The sequence below is a fragment of the Ursus maritimus genome, unplaced genomic scaffold, assembly GCF_017311325.1.
Source record: "Ursus maritimus isolate PB19 unplaced genomic scaffold, ASM1731132v1 scaffold_26, whole genome shotgun sequence".
Classification (NCBI taxonomy): domain Eukaryota; kingdom Metazoa; phylum Chordata; class Mammalia; order Carnivora; family Ursidae; genus Ursus; species Ursus maritimus.
This window is the reverse complement of record NW_024425119.1, coordinates 34,939,385-34,960,758: the sequence shown is the minus strand read 5'-3', so window position 1 is coordinate 34,960,758 and position 21,374 is coordinate 34,939,385. Positions and strand designations below refer to the sequence as shown.

The following is a 21,374-nucleotide window of genomic DNA, read 5'->3' as shown; positions in this document are numbered from 1 at the left end:
TTCCAGGTCTCGCGTAAGGCTCTTCTTTAAGTGGGAGCCTGCCCCTTTAAATACGCCGCTGTTGGAGGCTAAGTAGTTTAGGACTTCCGGCCATGCGCACAACGTTGTGCCCAGGAATTCCTTAACCTGGATGTGAGGTAGACCGGGCCGAGCTTGCAAGATGTGGGGCTTCTGTCGGGGGGGGGCAATGTCGGGATTAGCATTGGGACCCCGGCTCTTTGCCCGCAAGAGGAAGGCGACATGGGCTAGTATCGGCGTTGGGACAGGCGGGGGTAATGGAGGGAGAAGTAAGTGGAGCCACTGACTGTGCTGGGGTACTTTTGATGCGCCAGAAGGCAACCCGGCCAGAGACTTTAGTTCTGCGAGTTGGTGACAGAAGGCAAATAGGAGTGACTGCAACTGAGCGTTGGCATTTGAAGGAAGAGCATGAGGGAAAAAGCGCTACATGCTGCATTTCTAACATCTCCCCAGAATCTGCCCTCAACCAACAATTCCCCAAGCTTGGGTCAGCCAAACTTCCCACTCCTCTCTCCGCTCCGCACCCTTATCAAGAAATCTGCTGTTTAGGAATACTCCCTATTTGTTTTTAACTCCACGTGGGCTCCTTGGCTCCCTCCAGCTCAGTTCCGCTCTTTTACTAAGATGCTCGTTGTAATTCCCTGAGCATTAAACTCTTCCCAAGATGTTCTACCCAACCTAGTAGCTTAGAATGTCTTCGTATTTTCTTCCTTTCGCTGGGGAGAGAGTACATCATTATTTTTTACAAGGCCAGTCCTAAAACTGTTCCTGATCACATTGCTTTCCAACTCTTGGAATTCTTCATGACTTTCGTCTGCTAAGTGCCATCATTCATCTTACTAAAACATCTTGTTGGATTGTGTCATTTTTCTATTGAAACACCTCCAGTAGCTGTATGTTGACCACTCAACGGATTCTAATTTCTTGGTAGTGTATTCACTGTCTGGCAGTTTGGCGCTAATCCGAGCTGTATTTTCCAAAAACTGTACTACAAATTTTTTTCTCCTATTGCTCTGTATCTGGGCTGTTCAATTTCCCTAACACATTGCATATTTTGTTTGTATGTACTTAGGATATGTCTCTGCCTTATTTCTATGTATTGAATCGTTTTGGGGACTTAAATGGCACTTCTTGTATTATGTTTCTCTGATTATCATCTTTTTGTATTTTGTTTCTCTGATTATCATAGGCAAAAGTGGTGCCTTTTTTATTCCTTTTTACTCTTACAGCTCTTATTTTGTATTAGTTGTTTCATTTATTCAACAGTCAGTATTGCTTGCTTGCTTACTATGTGTTTGACACTGTTCTAAATGTGAGATAATCAGTGAATTAGGCAGACAAGGTACTTGCTCCCATAGAACTAACATTCTACTTGGCCGAGATATATCATAAATAATAAAATTACTAGATAGAAATGCTGTGCAGAAAATTGAGTATGGTTTGGGGAAAGAGAGCGTCTTGCTGGTTCCTTTACATTATTAGGGACGACCTCTCTGAGGATATGATTGAGGAATGACTAATTTAATCAGCAGGAACAGTTAACACAAAGGAATTGAAGAAGGCCAGTGTAGTTGGAGTATAGTGGGTAATGGGGAAAGGGTACAAGATAAATTTGGAGAATAGATAGAGTCCAGAATCTTAGAGGTCTTTGGAAGCCAGGGTAAGTAATTTGGATTTCATTATCAATGTGATTAGAGGTTTTAAAGAGGATTGTGATGTTTAATTTACCTTTCAAATCATCATTCTGGCCATGTGGAGAATGGATAATAGTGGACTAGTTAAGTAGAAGCAGATTAGAGGCCTTCACAATGTATAAGAATTTCTAAGATGGGAATACTAAATAATGGAAGGACAGCAAGAGTAATCAGAGAGCCAGATGCTTAAAGTTGATGTAATTTTTTTTTAAAGATTTTATTTATTTATTTGACAGAGAGAGACAGCCAGCGAGATAGGGAACACAAGCAGGGGGAGTGGGAGAGGAAGAAGCAGGCTCATAGCGGAGGAGCCTGATGTGGGGCTCGATCCCATAACGCTGGGATCACGCCCTGAGCTGAAGGCAGACGCTTGTCCGCTGTGCCACCCAGGTGCCCCTAAAGTTGATGTAATTTTTGGTGATTAGAAAGTCAAGGTTATGACCAAGATGGAGTGCAAGTGGGTAGAGGTTGAGATCAAGGAACTGAGGTGTGGTGTTAAATAGATGATGCATATGGTTAGATATGGATAGGAAGACATTAAGGGAGGTGTTAAAATCATCAGTGAATGAAAAGGAGTCATCTGGGGATCAAAGAGTCGATGATAGCAGATGATAAAGCCTGATAGGATGAACTTCAAAGAAGATGGGATCTGGGGGAGGTAGAGGAGAGAGAAATGGTTTGGAGCAGTGGCAAATAGAAAATATTTACATCCTCCAGGTCCTAGGTTAGGTGGGTGTGAAAGGAAGAATAACCTTCAGTTGAGAGGACTAGAGAAGCAGCAGCGTGGGGAAATAGCCAGGTTTCAGTTATGGCAAGAGACTGAGGAGGCTGTGCAGGAAATTAAGGAACAGAGGAAAATAAATTTATCCTTATGTAGTCTAGGAAATGAGGATATTGAGACTTTGCTGTGATTTCTACGTGGTATGACGCAGGGGGAGGTTTGCTAAATTGGTTCAGGTTAGTAGAATACATTGTAGAAATGGGATGAAGGTCCAGATGATGATGAATTACCTAGAGAGTGTGGTTAGTATGTGAGTAGTATGTGGTCCCCGAGCATTTTGTCTTTCATATAGCTCTATGTGGTATGGTAACCAAGGGTTGTGTAAAGAGTGAATAGAGGCTTCTTCAGAGGATTATTCTCTTCTCTACTGCTTAAGATCTGCAAACTTTTTTTTCTCTGATGCCAGTAGCATGGTTGGAATTTTCCTGTGGGTCAACATCAAAAGTTTGTAAAAGTCTGTAACTGGGTTTTCAAGAAAGTTTAAGGTTCAGAATTAATTTAAATCTATTTCGAAGCGTAATCAAATTGCAAGTTGGTTTTTAGAACTTCATTTATCTATCAATTTGGACTATTTCTTCCTGTCTTCTAGTCCTTTCTCTCATCTCTAACTCCTAATATATAAAAATCTAGCCACAAATTCTCTGGAATTAGGTGGAAATTTTCAGGGATGGGGTTTAGACAAATCATTAAGTCCCATGTTCTTGTCTCTTCTTTGTGGGCCTACAAGTGGTATTTTTAAAGTAGACTTGAAACTGATCCATTTTAATCTTGGATAATAGATGGAAGCTTGGAGTGGGTGAAGAATGAAATTGCAAATCATCAATTATACCAGAAAAGATTGTCTGTTAATTCCTCTTGGTATAGAAGGGTCAAAATACACATGATATATAGAAATAAATTGCTAATGTCTTTTAAGGGGACTCAGGATTGTAAGGGAGAAAGAAAAATAAATCCTGCAAATATATTTCTTTTTTGTTATCCATAACTTTTCTTTCTGGTAACTGATTGCCTCTTTGTTTCTTTCGTAGGCATTGTTATTTAAGAATGGAAGAGGATACAGATTTTAGAATCAGGTTTAGTTCTTTGTGTTTCATTACTGATCATGTTGGATTTCATGGCACTATAAAAAGTTCACCAAGTGACTTTGTTGTTATAGAGATTGATGAACAGGGACAGTTAGTTAATAAGGCCACCAGTGAACTGATTGGTAAAGTACTACCTGAGCCAAATAATTTTGCCAAAAAACCAAAACTTGATTTTCAAAGTTTATCCTTTAAAGAGGGAAGCAACCAAGAAGTCAGTACTGTCACTGGGTGTTCTGATAACCAAAATCATCAGTCTGGTTCAGAAAAGGAAGATACTATCAATGATGGAACTTCCAAAGGCGAAGAAGAAAAAGTTGATGTTTTAGGCAACTTGTTAGATGAAAAAACTAACGAATTACTGAATCACTTTGCCTGTGATATAAAAGAGAAGTGGAATTCTGAAACTGAGCTAATTGGATCATCTCCTGAATTCTCATTAGGCAGAATCCTTGACAAAAACCAGAGGGCTATTTTGCATAGCGCCGTTAGGCAGAAATTCCCCTTTTTAATAACTGTTGGTAAAAACAGTGAGATTGTTGTAAAACCGAATCTTGAGTATAAGGAACTCTGTCACTTGGTATCTGAAGAAGAAGCATTTGACTTTTTTAAGTATTTGGATGCAAAGAAAGAAAATTCCAAATTTACCTTTAAACCTGATACAAACAAAGACCACAGAAAAGCAGTCCATCATTTTGTCAACAAAAAGTTTGGAAACCTTGTGGAAACCAAATCTTTCCCTGAACTCAATTACAATGCCGGTAATCCAAATGTAGTGATAACAGTAAGATTTCGGGAGAAAACACACAAGCACAGGAAAAGGTCTCTTTTTGAATGCCGGGATCAGAAAGTTATACACACAGGTAACGTAATAAATCATTACCATTTTCTTTGATAAAGTGAGTTAAAATTGTGGGAAACATGAATAATTTCAAATGAATTAAATAGACTTAACCAGAGGGATGTCAGAAAAAATATTTGGGTCTGGTTTTTAGTGGAAGATAAAGCCTTTTGAATTACACTATAATTTTAAGAATTAACCTTATGGATCAAAGTATGGTTAACACCGATGCTTATAGTTAACATAGTCACACATGTATAAAGTTGGAGTTATTTTGTGTTTAATAAGTTTAATTGGAGATAAATCTTGATTTCATATTTTGGAAGTTATTTTAATTAAAACTAAGTTTTCAGGGGCACCTGGGTGGTGCAGTCGTTAAGCGTCTGCCTTCGGCTCAGGGCGTGATCCTGGCGTTCTGGGATCGAGTCCCACATCGGGCTCCTCCGCCAGGAGCCTGCTTCTTCCTGTCCCACTCCCCCTGCTGTGTTCCCTCTCTCTCTGGCTGTCTCTCTGTCAAATAAATAAATAAAATCTTTAAAAAAAAACAAAACAAAACTAAGTTTTCAGATAAGTAGAATGTGTCTGCTGTGCTTGGGAAAGTGAAGAGAACACCTTGTTATCTAAACAGTTGAACTACACTACCCAAGGTAGAGAGCCTCCTTACAAGGAGCTCCTTCTTTGTTCGGTCACTGTTTTAGAGAGGATGTTCTCAAGCTTTAACATGCATTAAAAATGACCAAAAGGGCTTGTTAAACAGATTTCTGAGCCCTATTCTCAGAGTTTCTGATTTAGAAGGTTTGGGCCAGGGCTTTCAGAAATGCCCAGGTGATGCTCTTTCTACCCAGTTTGGGGACCACATTTTGAAAAGCACTCTTTTAGCAGGTGTGTTCAATTCCGAGGCCTGGATGGAACTGATGAAATCTTATTCTACAAGTTTGGCTGATCAGGTTTAATTGGCCTATATCCTACATGAAGGATGGGAAGTGTTTGAGATAGTCTTGTTTTATAGATACAGCAAAGCTTTTTTATTTTTTTTCTAATTAAACACATTCATTTTATATTTTATTTTATTTTATTTTTTAAGTTTTTATTTTAATCACCCAGTGCTCATCATGACAAGTATACTCCTTAATCCCCATCACCTGTTTCACCCATCCCCCCACCTACTTCCCCTCTGGTAACCAGCAGTTTGTTCTCTATAGTTAAGAGTGTGTCTTCGTTTGTCTCTTTTTCCCCCTTTTGCTCATTTGTTTCTTAAATTCCACATATGAGTGAAATCATATGATATGTCTTTCTCTGACTGGTTTATTTCACTTAACATTACTCTAGCACCATCCAAGATTGCAAATGGCAAGATTTCATTCTTTTTTTTTTTACAGCTGAGTAATATTCCATTGTGTGTATATGCAACCTCTTTATCTGTTCATCAATCCATCAATGGACACTTGGGTTGATTCCGTATCTTGGCTATTGTAAATAATGCAGCTATAAAGGGGTGCATGTATCCCTTTAAATTAGTATTTTTGTATTCTTTGGGTAAATACCCAGTAGTGACATTGCTGGATCATTGGGTAGTTTTATTCTTAACTCTTTGAGGAAACGCCATACTGTTTTCCACAGTGACTGCTCCAGCAGTGCACGAGGGTTCCTTTTTCTCCACATCCTTGCCAATGCCTGTTGTTTCCTGTGTTGTTGACTTTAGCTATTCTGACAGGAGTGATTGATATATCATTGTAGTTTTGATTTGCATTTCCCTGATGATAAGTGATGGTGAGCATTGTTCATCTTTTCATGTGTCTATTGGCCAGCTGTATGTCGTCGTTGTCTTCTTCTTTTTTTTTTTTTTTGGTAGACTCCACACCCAATGTGGAGCTCAATGCAGGGCATGAACTCATAACCCTGAGACTAAGATTTGAGCTGAGATCAAGAGTTGGATCCTTAACTGACTGAGCAACCCAGGCGTGCATCTGTTGTCTTCTTTGGAGAAATGTCTGTTTGTGTCTTCTGCACATTGTTAAATTGGATTATTTGTTTTTTGGGTGTTGAGTGGTATCAGTTCTTTATATATTTTGGATACTAAACCTTTATCAGATACGTCATTTGCGAATATCTTCTCCCATTCTGTAGGTTGCCTTTTAGTTTTATTGATTGTTTCCTTTGCTGTATGGAAGCTTTTTACTCTGATGTAGTGCCGGTAGTTTATTTTTGCATTTGTTTCCCTTACCTCAGGGGACCTATGTAGGAAAAAGTTGCTACAGCTGATGTCAGAGAAATTATTTCCTATGTTCTTTCCTAGGATTTTTATGGTTTCAGGTCTCACATTTAGGTCTTTCATCCATTTGAATTGATTTTTGTATATGGTGTAACAAAGTGGTCCAGTTTCATTCTTTTGCATATAACTGTCCAGTTTTCCCAATACCACTTCTTGAAGAGATTGTCTTTTTCCCATTGGATTTCTTTCCTGCTTTGTTGAAGATTAATTGACCATTTAATTGTGGGTTCATTTCTGGGTTTTCTATTCCATTCCATTGATCTATGTGTCTATTTTGTTTCAGTACCATACTGTTTTGATTGCTATAGCTTTGTAATGTAACTTGAAGTCCAGAATTGTGATGCCTCTAGTTTTGTTTTGTTTTGTTTTTCAAGATGGTTTTGGCTATTCAGGGTCTTTTGTGGCTCCATACAAATTTTAGGATTAGTTCTGTGAAAGATGCATTGATATTTTGATAAGGATTTCATTAAATGTGCAGATTGCTTTGGGTAGTATAGACATTTTAACAGTGTTTGTTCTTATAATCCCTGAGCATAGAATGTCTTTCCATTTCTTTGTGTCATCTTCAGTTTCTTTCATCAGTTTTTTATAGTTTTCAGAATATAGGTCTTTCTCCTCTTTGGTTAGGTTTATTCATAGGTATCTTTTATTTTCAGTGCAATTGTAAAGGGGATTGTTTTCTTAAATTCTCTTTCTACTGCTTCATTATTGGTGCATAGGAATGCCACAGATTTCTCTGCATTGATTTTGTATCCTTTGAACTTAGTGAATGCATTTATGAGTTCTAACAGGTTTTTGATGGAGTCTTTCAGGTTTTCTATATATAGTATCATGTCATCTGCAAATAGTGAAAGTTTTACTTCTTTCTTACCAATTTGGATGCCCTTTATTTCTTTTTGTTACTTGATTGCTGTGGCTAGGACTTCTAGTACTATGTTGAATAAAAGTGGTGAGAGTGGACATCCTTGTCTCATTCCTGATTTTAGGGAAAAGGCTCTCAGTTCTTTCCATTAAAAATGAAGTTAGCTGTGAGTTTTTCATATAAGGCCTTTTTTTATGTTGAGGTATGTTTCCTCTAAACCTACTTTGTTGAGGGTTTTTATCATGAATAGATGTTGTACTTTGTCAAATGCTTTTTCTGAGTCTATTGAAATGACTGTATGGTTCTTACCCTTTTTCTTATTGATGTGATGTATCACGTTGATTGGCTTGCAAATATTGAACCATCCTTGCAACCCAGAAATAAATCCCACTTGATTGTGGTGAATGATTTTTTTAAATGTATTTTTTGGGATTTGTTTTGCTAGGATATTGTTGAGTATTTTTGCATCTATGTTCATCAGAAATATTGGCCTTATGTAGCAAAGCTTTTAAGATAAAAGCAGCAACTCAAGTTTGCACAGATTACATGTGGCACAGAAACGGAATTATATTATATAGGGACTCTCTGGTATAAATGAAGAGATTAGACCTTGAATCTATGGGGGTTTTATTTTATGTTATGACTTCAGTTCATAGAAAGATTTATGAACTTTTTAATCTCTTTAAAACTTAGTTTCCACAAATGGAAAAATGGAAAAAATAATGACGTGGACAAGTTACTTAACAATTTGTAACTTTTGGTTGTACTTTAAAAATGGGTAACAGTAAAGCTTAATTCACAATGCTATTCTAACAATTAAATGAAATAATTAGTGAAAATTTTTAATATGTATAATAATTATTCAAATGTTGATATCTTCTCTCTTGGAAATTTCTGTCTGGTGTGTGACTTGCCTTATCCATGAGAAAGCTGCTAGTACAGCACTTGACACATGAGGCATGCAGTAAATGGTAATAGGTAAATCTGTTTTGAAGGAAAAACAAAAGTAGCTTTAAATGTGGGAGAATTGCTGATAAGTCATTTAAGCAGTTATAGATTTTATACTACTTGAAATTCTAACAGTACTAATTTGAATTAATGAACTAAAAATTGTGGAAACTTTTTATGTATTAATTTAAATTAGCTTTACAAAAACTGAATAATTGGAGGGATTTATTAAGGGGAGGAATTGATGGTTCACCAGAGAATCGTATGGAGATAAGAACAAGTCTAAGAACAAAGAAAAGACCAAGGTAAAGTATGCCTAGTCCCGATTTTGCACAGGCCAACTTTTGTAAGAACAAAAATAACTCATATAAAAAAAATTCTTAAAAAATAGACCTATCTAAAAAGTAGCAATTGCCCCAAAGTGTCAAGATTATTTTAATACAGTAAGAGATACGGAACAAAACATATAATGATGATGAGAACAGACATGCAGACAATGAAAATTTTTAAAATTAAATTTGGTATACATTATCTTGGTAGTAAAGAAATAAAAATGAATATCCTAGTGTAAACAAAAATATTATACCTCTCAGTTTGTACTGTTTCAGTGTTTTAAGTGTTAAATCCAAATAAAAACTGTAAGTGGTCACATAGAAAATAAAATTTAAAAAATTTAAAAAAAGGAGAACACTTAAAAAAACCTTTTTTTATTGTTATAAAATATACATAACAGAATTTGCCATTTTAACCACTCTTAAGTGTATAGTTCAATAGCGTTAAGTACATTCACATTGTTGTACATCCATTACCATCATCCATCTCCAGAACTTAATTTTATCTCCCCAGACTGAAACTATATACCCATTAAATAATAACTCGCCATTCCCCTCTCCCCCCAGCCATTGGCAACCACCATCCTGCTTTCTGTCTCTGACTACTCTAGGTATCTCATATAAGTGGAATCATAAAATATTTGCCAATTTGTGATTGGCACATATAAGTTAACTGTAGATCTTTAAGATTCGTCTATGTTGTATATGTGTTAGAATTTCCTTCCTTTAAAGGCTGAATAATATTGTATGTATATATACCTCTTTTTTTTATTCACTCATCTACCAATGGACATGGGTTGTTTCTGTCTTTTGGCTGTTGTAAATAATACTGCTATGAACATGGCTGTAAAAATATCTGTTCAACTCCCTGTTTTCAGTTCTTGTGGGTATATACCCAGAAGTGAAATTGCTGGGTCATATGATAACATATATTTAATTTTTTGAGACAGCACCAAAATAATTTTCCAAGGATACTTTTTTACGGAAGAAATTGTACGGAAGATTTAAAGATCCAATGAAATTTTTATTTTACGAATTCCATTTTCTAGCTTTAGAAGTTCCATTTAGTTCTTTCTTAGGTCTCCAACTTATATTCATGTTTTCCTGTAATCTTTGAGCCTATTTTTAATAGGTCTTTAAGAAATGTCTGTCTGCTAATTCTGTCACTCATTTCTGGATGTGTTTCTAGTGAATGACTTTTATTTGGGTTATGGGTCATATTTTCCTGCTTCTTGCATGTTTAGTAATATTTTTTGGAGGTCAGACTTTGGGAATATTACCTTGTTGAGGGTCTGGATTATATTGTCTCCTTTTAAAGAGTGTTGAACTTTGCTTTAACAGGAAGGAAGTAATTTGCAGGTCTATTTGAGGCATCATTTGGAATTTTATTAAGGGAGGGCCAGAGTAGGCTTTACTCGGTCATATAGTTCAACTATTTTAGTATGATCCTTCTGTAGTTTCTACTGCATGCCCTTGATATTTAATTAGACCTCTCTTCCAGTTTTCTCCCAGTTTAATAAAGAGTGTATAGCACTTGTCCTATGTGTGTTTGAACATTGCAAGGTGTGTGAAAAGCAGATTTTTCTCTTTGTGTTGTAGTCCTTCATAGCCTTCATATTAAGAGAAATTGTATTTGAGGATTTCAATTCAATAAGTACTCAAGCAGTCTTATCTATATTTAGACCTGATTTAGATGGAAAATGCTAGAATTTGAGCTGTTTTTGTGGTGTGAGTTTTGGGGGCCTTGGAAAGGAATGAGTATATTTTGAATTTGGGGTGTATGTGGTGGAACTAATAGTTTTAGAGCCAGAAGAGGGATCATTGTTCTCAACCCCAAGAAGATTCTCAGTGGTCTTCTCCTGGTATTCACACACATGCCTTTTTTGGCCAATAGAATATGGCAGAAGTGATGGTGTATGACTTCTAAGGCTAGATCATAAAAAGTGTTCTACTTTTTGCCTACATTTCTTGGATTGCTCACTGTGGGGTAAGATGGCTAATATACTGTGAGAATATCCAGGCAGCATATTGGAGAATTGAGCCCTCTAGCCAGCAGTCAGCACCAACTTGTCAGCCATGGGAGTGAGTCTCCTTGGAAGTAGATCCTTCAGCTCCTGTCAGTCTTTTTAATAACTATAGCCCCAGCCACATCTAACTGCAACCTAATGGGAGAGCCTGAGCTCAAACTACCAAACCAAGGTGCTCTTGAATTCCTGACCCATAAGCACTATGAGAGACAAGTGAACATTGTAAGCCACTAAGGTTTGGGGTGACTTGTTATGCAATATTAGATAAGTAGTATATAGCAATTAATCTTAGGCATGTGTAGATCACTAATAAGCAAAAACCGCAAGGGATCACCGATGCAGATTTCTGGAACACTCTGTGCATACATAGCTTCCTTTTATCTAGAACTCTGCCCTGTGAGTTCCAGCCCACTCAGCCTTCCTGAACTCTAACCTCTAACCCTTTTAATTCAGCGTAACTGCTGTGTTCTACTTGGTTTTCTCCTCCCCATGCTATGGTCTAGAAAGTATCTATCTCTAGGCAAAAAAAAAAAACCCAACAAAAAACCCACAGTATTTTAGGCTCACTTCCTTTGTTTTCCTTTTCTTTTGGAATCACAGTTCTGTGCTCCCTCTTCTCCAGTGTCTAAAAACAGGTATTTCCTATGTTTTGTCTAGCTTTCTGTTTATAATGGGAGGTCATATCTAGTGCCAATTATTCCAGCATGGCTAGAAGTGGAAATTGAATTTTAAAATTTAACATAGTTGATTTTTTTTTTAGCACTTCACTTTTTCTAAGTAATCAAGAAAATGTTATAAATCTTACAAATTAAAAGTATAAATTCGGTGGCCTTTAAGTTTTCCTGGGTGTTCCCATATTATTTCCTAACTTAGATTTCAGTGTAAAAAGACAAATTTAAATCAATTAGACATTTATAATTAGAATTAGCTAAGTCTCGGGGCGCCTGGGTGGCACAGCGGTTAAGCATCTGCCTTCGGCTCAGGGCGTGATCCTGGCGTTATGGGATCGAGCCCCACATCAGGCTCCTCCGCTATGAGCCTGCTTCTTCCTCTCCCACTCCCCCTGCTTGTGTTCCCTCTCTCGCTGGCTGTCTCTATCTCTGTCAAATAAATAAATAAAAATCTTAAAAAAAAAAAAAAGAATTAGCTAAGTCTCATTCTCTTAAACATTCCAAGTATATAAGATACAGATTCATTAACACAAATACTATTACACAAATAGCCCAGCACATCTTCTGAAATCATTTTATTTAAACTTTGTAATTAAATCCTATCATGATAATCATGGATTTGATTCTCCTAAATATTCATATTCTAAGTTCTAAATCATCACAGATGAAAAAAAATGCTATGCACTAAGGCTAACCAACGACAAATGATATAATTTCAGACAGTCTGGAGGTTCTTCCCTACCCGGCTGAGCTTGCTTAACAACTAGTGAGTGACATGCCCAGATTGTCAGGGGCAGATTTGGCATATCAAACTCCACTTATCAAACACATGAACTTTAAAACTTACATGGATTGGTCTCTTGGCCTTCCTCTATGTAGAAGAGTTTCCTGGTCTACTTTGAAAAGTTTGTAACATCTAGCCAGCCCGCTGCAACACTTGACCAAATTTTGCATTTTTTTACTCTTAAGATATTTTAGTCACTTCTGTCTAGTTCCACAGATTTAATAGATTTGAGGGACTACCTGTATTTTTTCACATTATTCTTAATTGACTCTCAAATGTTTTGGTTGTAGGACACCTGAAGAGAATAGCTCTTGTAAGTTATTGGAGACTCCAGACAACTTTTACTTGTGTGATTATTACCTATTGATACCTAACCTATTAAAACAGAAATTGTTGAACCACCATGTTGTATATGTGAAACTAAAGTAATATTGTGTATCAGCTATACTTCAATTAAAAAACCCCAGAAAATCTAAAAATATGAATTTGTTTAAAGTAACCTATTACTATTAACATGAAAACAACTTTTAATGAAAATAACCATATTTTTCGACTAAAAATTAGTGACAAGAGGCATTGTTTTACAGTTCTGCAAATCTTTCTAATATCTGACTTAATAAAAGTCAGCTCGATTCTCATATCTGTTCTTGCATTCAATCTGTTGGAATTTCTTGTTTTGATTGAATCAAAAGAACAAAACTCAGCTTCACACAGGTATGTAGTTGGAAAAGGGAGAATGTTATAGGCCCCATAAAATAATAGGGTCCCACAAATCTTACAAATATTGAAATATGTGATATTTTGATCTTATTGCTCTGGCTGTTTGCCATACTTCTTTTCATTCTTTAAACCCCCAGAACAGCAACACTTCCTCAAATTCTTTTCAGCCTCCTAAGACTAAATACTTCCGAAGCAGGGAACGTGTTTGTTTTCTTAACCATTATATCCTTGGCCTACACATCTTCTGAAATCATTTTATTTAAACTTTGTAATTAAATCCTATCATGACAAAAGCTGAAATATTTTGAGGTTATAATTTCTCTGCATTTTAAAAATGGGCTTTTAATGTCATTTTATTTGAAACAAGTGGTATAAAAAACTGTCCTGGAATCAGAGGTTTATATTTGAATCTATTTGGCTAAGATACCCTGCAAGTATAAAGAACAAGTCGTGATTTAGTACACAGAATTAACTTGTATGATTCTCTCCTTTCTTGTACCTCTTTTTTTTTTTTTTTAAGATTTTATTTATTTATTTGGCAGAGAGAGACAGCCAGAGAGAGAGGGAACACAAGCAGGGGGAGTGGGAGAGAAAGAAGCAGTCTCCTAGCCGAGGACCCTGATGCAGGGCTCGATCCCATAACGCCGGGATCACGCCCTGAGCCGAAGGCAGACGCTAAACGACTGAGCCACCCAGGTGCCCCCTCTTGTACCTCTTTTATCAGTTCTTTAAGAATAACAGGAGTCATAGTACATTTGACTTATCACTGCTGTAATAGAAAATTTGGAGAAATCTGGGGAGTTGTACAATAGTACAAAAAATAATGGCCCTAGTGGTAAAAATAAATCTGTAAAGTAATGGATTATGCTTGAATATTCTTCAGAAATTATAGCTGTGTTTTTATACTTCACAATTCTTTTTTTTTTTTAAAGTTTTTATTTATTTATTTGACAGAGATAGAGACAGCCAGTGAGAGAGGGAACACAAGCAGGGGGAGTGGGAGAGGAAGAAGCAGGCTCATAGCGGAGGAGCCTGATGTGGGGCTCGATCCCACAACACCAGGATCACGCCCTGAGCCGAAGGCAGACGCTTAACCGCTGTGCCACCCAGGCGCCCCTATACTTCAACAATTCTTAAACACGCAAGCAAAAAATATTTTTCTTGTAAAAATTAAAACATTGAAAATATACAACATTGCATTGTAGATTTTTAAAACTTTTCACATAAATTATATGTACTGTGTATATTTTTGAAACCTGCTGTTTTCATGTTTTTAGAGATTATTCATATGAAGGTATAAATATATAGGTGTTCCCCATTCTTTTAAACAACTGTATGATATTCTAAAGCGTGGATATTATAAGTTCTTGTTTAGCTATTTTATATATTCATAGATGGATAGATAGATACATACATACATACCACATCCTTCTACTTCCTGAATCACATTTATGTTTAACGTTCATTTTTCATAGAGTATTCACTATTCAGGGAGACCCTTGTAGCTGCTGATGACAATTACAGCAATTGAACAAAATATAAATTATTCTGCAAAAAACCCCTGAATTTCCTTTTCATGATTTGAAGGAAGAGGGCAGTAGTTTGATGTAACATATGTAAATAGGGTGAACTGTGGGTTGCGGTATTTTGTTACTGTCAATGCTGACAGGTGTATAGGCCAGCATATTAGGGAACTTCTTTGGTGGTAGTCGGTACTGGGCTTGTTCCTTCTCCCTAACTTCACAATCTCACTCTCACACTGTCATCTAGTAGACATTTTAAGCACCTACCACAAAGTGAGCGCTGTTTTATCTGTTGGTTTGCTGGTCTGGAACTCCCAGGTTATGGGGTGGGCAAACATAAAGAGAGAAATTATAATTCACGGTGGCAAGTGTCATGATATTGATAATGACAACTTGTGGGGACATGCAAGTTTGTGTAATCAGCATCTTGTGGAATTTATTTATTTATTCATTCAGCAATTATTTAAACACTTACTGTGTGTTAGGCTGTGGGTGTAACAGTTGAGAAAACAAACATCCCTGCTTTAGGAGGATTCAGTCTTGGGAACCTGGGAAGAACTTGAGGGAGAACTACTGCTGCTGTTGGATCATGAAGAATAAATACCAGTATGACAAGTAAAATGGAAGGAATACATTTTAAAGATTTTATTTTATTTATTTATTTATTTATTTATTTATTTATTTATTTGACACAGAGAGAGAGACAATGAGAGAGGGAACACAAGCAGGGGGAGTGGGAGAGGGAGAAGCAGGCTTCCTGCTGAGCAAGGACCCCGATGCAGGGCTGGATCCCAGGACCCCGGGATCATGACCGGAGCAGAAGGCAGATGCTTAACGACTGAGCCACCCAGGTGCCCCAAGGAAAGAACACATTTTAAACAGAGGGGTTCAAACGTGCAAAACTACAAAGCTGTGGAAGGCTCTAGTCCATCGACGGATTGTGAGACATTCTCTGTGTCACACAGGTTATACTTGTGGAAACTGAAAAGAGAGATTAGAGTCAGATATAAACGCCAAATTAGGGAATTTAGATGTTTTTTTTCTATAAGCCTTTACGTAGCATTTTTCAAATGACCGCTGAAGTCTAAGACACTGATTTTATATCTTGTTAAAAAATACTTAAATTAATAATTTGATTCATTATATTAATCTGTTAGTCCACTAAGAATGTAGTTGATGTATTGTAGTTGTGTGTGTGTGTGTCTGTGTGTGTAATCTGGGATTTTTTTTGTTTTAGCCTTTACCCTACGAAAAGAAAATCTGGAAATGTTTGAAGCACTTGGTTTTTTAGCTATCAAACTTGGTGTGATTCCTTCAGATTTTAGTTATGCAGGCCTAAAAGACAAGAAAGCCATCACCTATCAAGCAATGGTTGTTAGAAAAGTGACTCCAGAGAGGTAATATGATTATTACTTTCTAAGATAGAACTTTACTTTCTTATTGCATCACATAAGTAAATATGAGATTAAAAACTCAGAACACTAGGAGCATATTAACCTCACTATCAATAGTAATTAATTGATTAAAGGCTTATTGAGCGGCACATTCTGCCTTAATAATATGATTATCTTCTAAATAGTGTTATGTCTTAAATTTACACTGAAAATGTAGGTAGTTTTAAGACAGAAACTTTGAGAAGTGGCAGATTTTAAATGATTGAATTGTTTCAGGTCATACAATAACTGTTCAAATAATCCTATAGTGATGGGTTTTTTAGTGCATATCTGTTGAAATAGCATTAACTTTTGAATTCTCAAAAAGTTTTTAGTGTTCTGATATAAGTGGTTGTCTGGCAACTGTCATTTAAACCTTATGTTAATTTTTAAATGTAAGATTTAACGAGTCTATATGATTTATCATTTGTAGGTTGAAAAATATTGAAAAAGAAATTGAAAAGAAAAGAATGAATGTGTTTAATATTCGATCGGTAGATGATTCCCTTAGACTCGGTCAGCTCAAAGGAAATCACTTTGATATTATCATCAGAAATTTAAGAAACCAAATAAATGATTCTGCAAACCTGAGAGAGAGAATTTTGGAGGCAATAGAAAATGTTAAGGTAAGAAAACTCAATTTTAATACAGTGTTACAGGAAAATTTTTATAGTCCTTCTCTTTACACTGAGGCAAGAAGGGAAACTTTCTTTTGTACCTTTTCTTTTTATTTGCATCTGTCATTATTTTAAAAAATGATAATTAGGATAATTAGGCTTATTTTTAATTTTCTTCTCAGTATATTTTTGTATTAAAAAAACAAAGCTTTAGTATAATTTTTAAAAATACAATGTATAGAGTTACCTGGAGGTGGGGTGGGGGAGCTATCTGCATTAAGAAGAGAGGTGTTTCTTGTTGTTGTTTGTATATTTGTTTTTTTAGCATGTGCCATATAGAGTAGTGTTTTAGGCAAAGGGATTGATTTTGGGGGAAATTTTGTTCAATAATTTTTTCCAGAAATCTTTGGTAAATAGTTATATTACTTATCAGAATTATGCACAATCTTTTTTCTTTTCAATCTAATTGTGTATTTTTTAATGTATACAAATAGTTAATCATACACATTTGATTATGTCTTGCAATAAAAACTTTCGAACATAGATATATAAGTGACCTTTGCCAGGCATCTAAATATTCCATAGCCTCTAGTCTGATCATCTGGAATGTGGGTTAGCAAGCTTTCTCTGTTAATGGCCAGTAATAAATATTTTTGGTTTTATAGTCGTATGGTCTCTGTTGCAGCCACTCTACTGCCCTTGTGTGGAAACAGACAAGGACCATACATACATGAATGAGCGTGGCTGTGTTCCAGTAAAACTTTATTTACAAAAATAAGTGTTAGCCACATTTGACTTGTGGGCTGTTAATAGTTTGACAACCCCTGATCTAGACCAGTAATCCTCAACCTGAGATGCTTTAAGCAATCTCAGTAGTCAGTCCCTGCCCCTGAACCAACAAAATAAGAACATTTGGGAATGCAGCCTTGGTTATTAGTATTTTTTTAAAAAACTCCTTAGGTGATTTTACTCTGTAGCTAACACTGAGAAACACTGATATAAGATTCTGACCACAAAGACGTTTTTACACAATTTTATTCTTCTCCAAAGGAAAATAAACAGGCAAAACTGGTTTTTAATCACTATTACGTCTTATAGTCAGGAAAATGACTTTCAACTAAAGATTTTCTAAATTCACATTTACCTGTGTATAGATCCTCTTTGATTGTATATTCTTTATATGGTTGTTTTTTTTCCCTTTTTTCCCGGACCTATCTAAAATATTTTTCCCCTCAAAAAATTATTATTAAAATGATATCCCTTAAAAAAGGGGAAGAGTTTCTCTGAACTCTGATAGCATTTATTGCCTATCTTTCATTTGGATTTTATGGATACACAACTGCCCGTTATAAAATCCCCACTAGGAATGATTTTAACTTTGGCCAACTTTCCTTTAATTCTGAAAATAAGAAGTCTTTGAAGTTTTGTTTTAGAGGGTTGTAACTTTGACTTCTAGAAACCTTTAGTTATATCTGACCCTAAATAATTTGAAGGGGTACTTAAAGCTTTTCTGGTTATTCTAGGATATTATTTGATATTGTTTTTCCAAATTTGAAATAATAATTGTTATGAGAAATACTCATAAAGTGAGTGTGGCAGACTCTTATCTTTCAAGAAACCATCTGGACCTGGTGTTTTCTTTTTGAGAGCGTGTTTATCCACTGAGCAGTGTCTTCAAGGTTGCAGAGTAATTTACAATTTTCTGTTCCTGGGGAAGTGATGTCATTCATTGTCTTGGCCCGGGCTTTCAGAAACTGAGATAACTAAAAAATGAATTGTCATATATAAAGGAACCAAGACTTGCTGGGTTTGAAGTAAATTTATTTCTTATTCTCAGCGTCTCCAGACAGCAGAAGCATCTCAAAATCAGAAAGAGCTTCAGGGCAAAGATCAGATCCAGTCCTATGTAAACAGTTCATCCCAGAACTTCTCTGGTTTAGCACTGAAAGTCCTGTATCCCACAATACCCTTCAGTTATGTGAATGGAAAGTGACATATTTTTAAAGCTTTTTTGTTGGTCTTATTTTCTATCTTTTGATTATTTGATTTTCTCCTTTCTGTTCTTTAACTGTATAGCATTTCTCAGACCATTTGGCTCTTATGTGTGTATTGGTGATTATAGTATTCTTTTATTAAAATAAATATGAAGAGAAAGACTTGATTACATATTCTGACATAGTAATTATATTTGTTATAGTCACTGTGGACCTATGACAAAGAACCATAGACTCGGTGATTTTTAATTAACAGGAAAGTTATTTAAAAGTCACTGGAGGCTAGAAGCCTGAGATCAGGGTGCCAGCCTTATCTTCTTGTTGTATTCTCACGTGGTGGAAAGAGAGTGAGCTAGCTTCATGATCTTTTCTTATAAGGGCACTAATTCCATTCATGAGAGCTCTACCCTCATGACCTAATTACCTCCCAGTGTCCTCACCTCCAAATACCATCATATTGGAGGTTAAGATTTCAACATATGAATTTTGGGGGGAACACAGGCATGCAGTCCATAACAATATACTTTTTTTTTTTTTTAAGATTTTATTTATTTATTTGAGATAGAAAGAGTGCAAGAGAGCACGAGTGAGGGGCAGGGGGAGAGAGCAAAGCAGACACCCTGGTGATCAGGGAGCCCAGCAATGCGGTCCTGGACCCCAGGACCATAGGATCCCAGGATCATGACCTGACCGAAGGCACACTCTTAACCTACTGACCCACCCAGGCGCCCCACAATATGCTTTTAATTAATTGATTTTCTTGTATTCGTAGAATAAAGGGTTTGTAAATTACTACGGACCACAGAGATTTGGGATGGGAAGGAAAGTTCACACTGACCAGATTGGATTGGCTTTGCTGAAGAGTGAAATGGTATGGATTTTAAAAAACTATGCTCTGATTTGTTTTGTCAGTTGTACTTACTACATAAAGCCAGCCCTTTGCTTTCTTAACCCAGCATATAAACGCATATATACACATGCACATACATATACCACATACTATGTTATTGAACATTTATTGAGCAGCTACTATATTTTTAGTATCACATTATAATAAAGCAAACTGTATGCAATATTCTGTGTTTAATACTTGTTTGAGACTTAACAGAGAATTGACCAACACTCACCAAATTCTTAATGAACTGAAAAGAGGATTTAGAGGAAACTTTACACCCTACAACTCCAGAAATAGGACATCAAATTATATAAAATTCCTGTTTCTCATAGCATTTAAACAAAAACTCACCTCTTTTAAACTTTGTATTCCATGCTTCTCATTTTTTAAAAAAATTTGCTAGAGCATTAATTATCAGTTGTCGCTGTGTAACAGACTACTCTAAAACTGAGTGGCCTAGAATGACAAGCATTTCTTGTCTCGCTGCTCCTGAGGGTCAGCCATCTGGGAGCAGCCTTGCTGGGTGTTGGTGCATCAGGGTCTCACATGGTGTGGAGTCACACTATCAGCAAGAGCTGTAGTCTTTGGAGATGAATGGGCACAGACGCCCTGCTTGCAAGCACAATCCCCTGGTTGTTGGCAGGAAGCTTTAGTTTCTCACCCTAGGGCTACGCATGACGTGACTTCCCCAAGAGAGAGGACCAGGAGCACAGAAGAGTGAGAGAGAGACCATAACATAAATCTCGGTGTCTTTTATAATGTAATCTGGGAAGTGACATCTTTACTTCTGCTCTTTTCTACTTACTGGGCACACAGGCCCACCCTGATAAGTGTGGGGGAAGACTGCAGTGGTGTGAGTACCAGCCAGTGGAGATCATTGGGGGCCAACTTAGAGTCTGGCCCCACAACTAGGAAGCCATATTTTCTTTCCTTTGAAGCATCCCCTCCCCAACTTTTACATTCTTTACATCTCGATTTAAATTCTCATCCCACTCCCAAGAAAAGTTGAATTCTTCTTACTTTTTGACCTCAAAGCCTCTTGGACATACCATCTTAGATTTTGTTTATATTTTATTGTTATTCTTTGTTTGATCTTTTCCAGTAAACAAATACCATGTCTCTCTTGCTAAACACTCTATCCCCTAGTACTGTGCACAGTGCCTAGCACACAGCAGATGCTTAGTAATACTTGAATATTTGAATGAATTAGCTTTTTAACATATATTTGTTTGAATGAATGAATGAATACTATAAAATAAGATTGAGTGTGATTTTAGGTTAAATGATCTATCTCAAGATCCTTTCCTACTCTAAAACATATACATAAAATCACAGTGCTGACATGGCATCATTAAAATCACATCTCTCAATAATCACTCTCAATGCAAATGGCTTGAATGCTCCCATAAAACACCACAGGGTTGCAGATTGGATAAAAAGAAATGACCCATCCATTTGCTGTCTGCAAGAAATTTAAACCCAAACCAAAAATACAATCAGACTGACAGTAAAGGGATGGAGTACCATCTTTCATGCAAATGGACCTCAAAAGAAAGCTGGGGTAGCAATTCTCATATCAGATAAATTGGATTTTAAACTACAGACTATAGTTAGAGACGCAGAAGGGCACTATATTATTCTTAAGGGAAGTATTCAACAAGTGGATATGACAATTATAAATATATACGCCCCCAACAGGGGGGCAGCAACATACGCAAGCCAACTCTTAACCAGAATAAAGAGACATATAGATTAAAAATACGTTAATAGTAGGGGACCTCAACACTCCACTATCAGCAATAGACAGAGCACCAGAGCAGAAAACCAACAAAGAAACAAGAGCTTTGAATGACATACTGGACCAGATGGACCTCATAGAT

At 36.4% G+C, this 21,374-nt stretch overlaps 1 protein-coding gene across 2 annotated transcripts in view; it reads left to right on the top strand.

Moving 5' to 3' along the window:
• Window positions 1-27: 27 nt before the first annotated feature.
• The window catches only part of PUS7L (pseudouridine synthase 7 like), a 33,092-nt gene continuing 11,745 nt past the window's right edge, over window positions 28-21,374 (top strand). Inside the window, exons 1-5 of one of the 2 annotated variants that reach the window (XM_008704467.2) lie at window positions 28-137; window positions 3,522-4,438; window positions 15,793-15,952; window positions 16,422-16,614; window positions 19,372-19,470. In XM_008704467.2, the coding sequence (XP_008702689.1) occupies window positions 3,538-4,438; window positions 15,793-15,952; window positions 16,422-16,614; window positions 19,372-19,470 (1,353 nt within the window). In that variant the 5' untranslated portion in view covers window positions 28-137; window positions 3,522-3,537. Of the gene's footprint in view, window positions 288-3,521; window positions 4,439-15,792; window positions 15,953-16,421; window positions 16,615-19,371; window positions 19,471-21,374 lie in introns of both variants that reach the window. The other variant, XM_008704465.2, reaches the window with a different exon arrangement.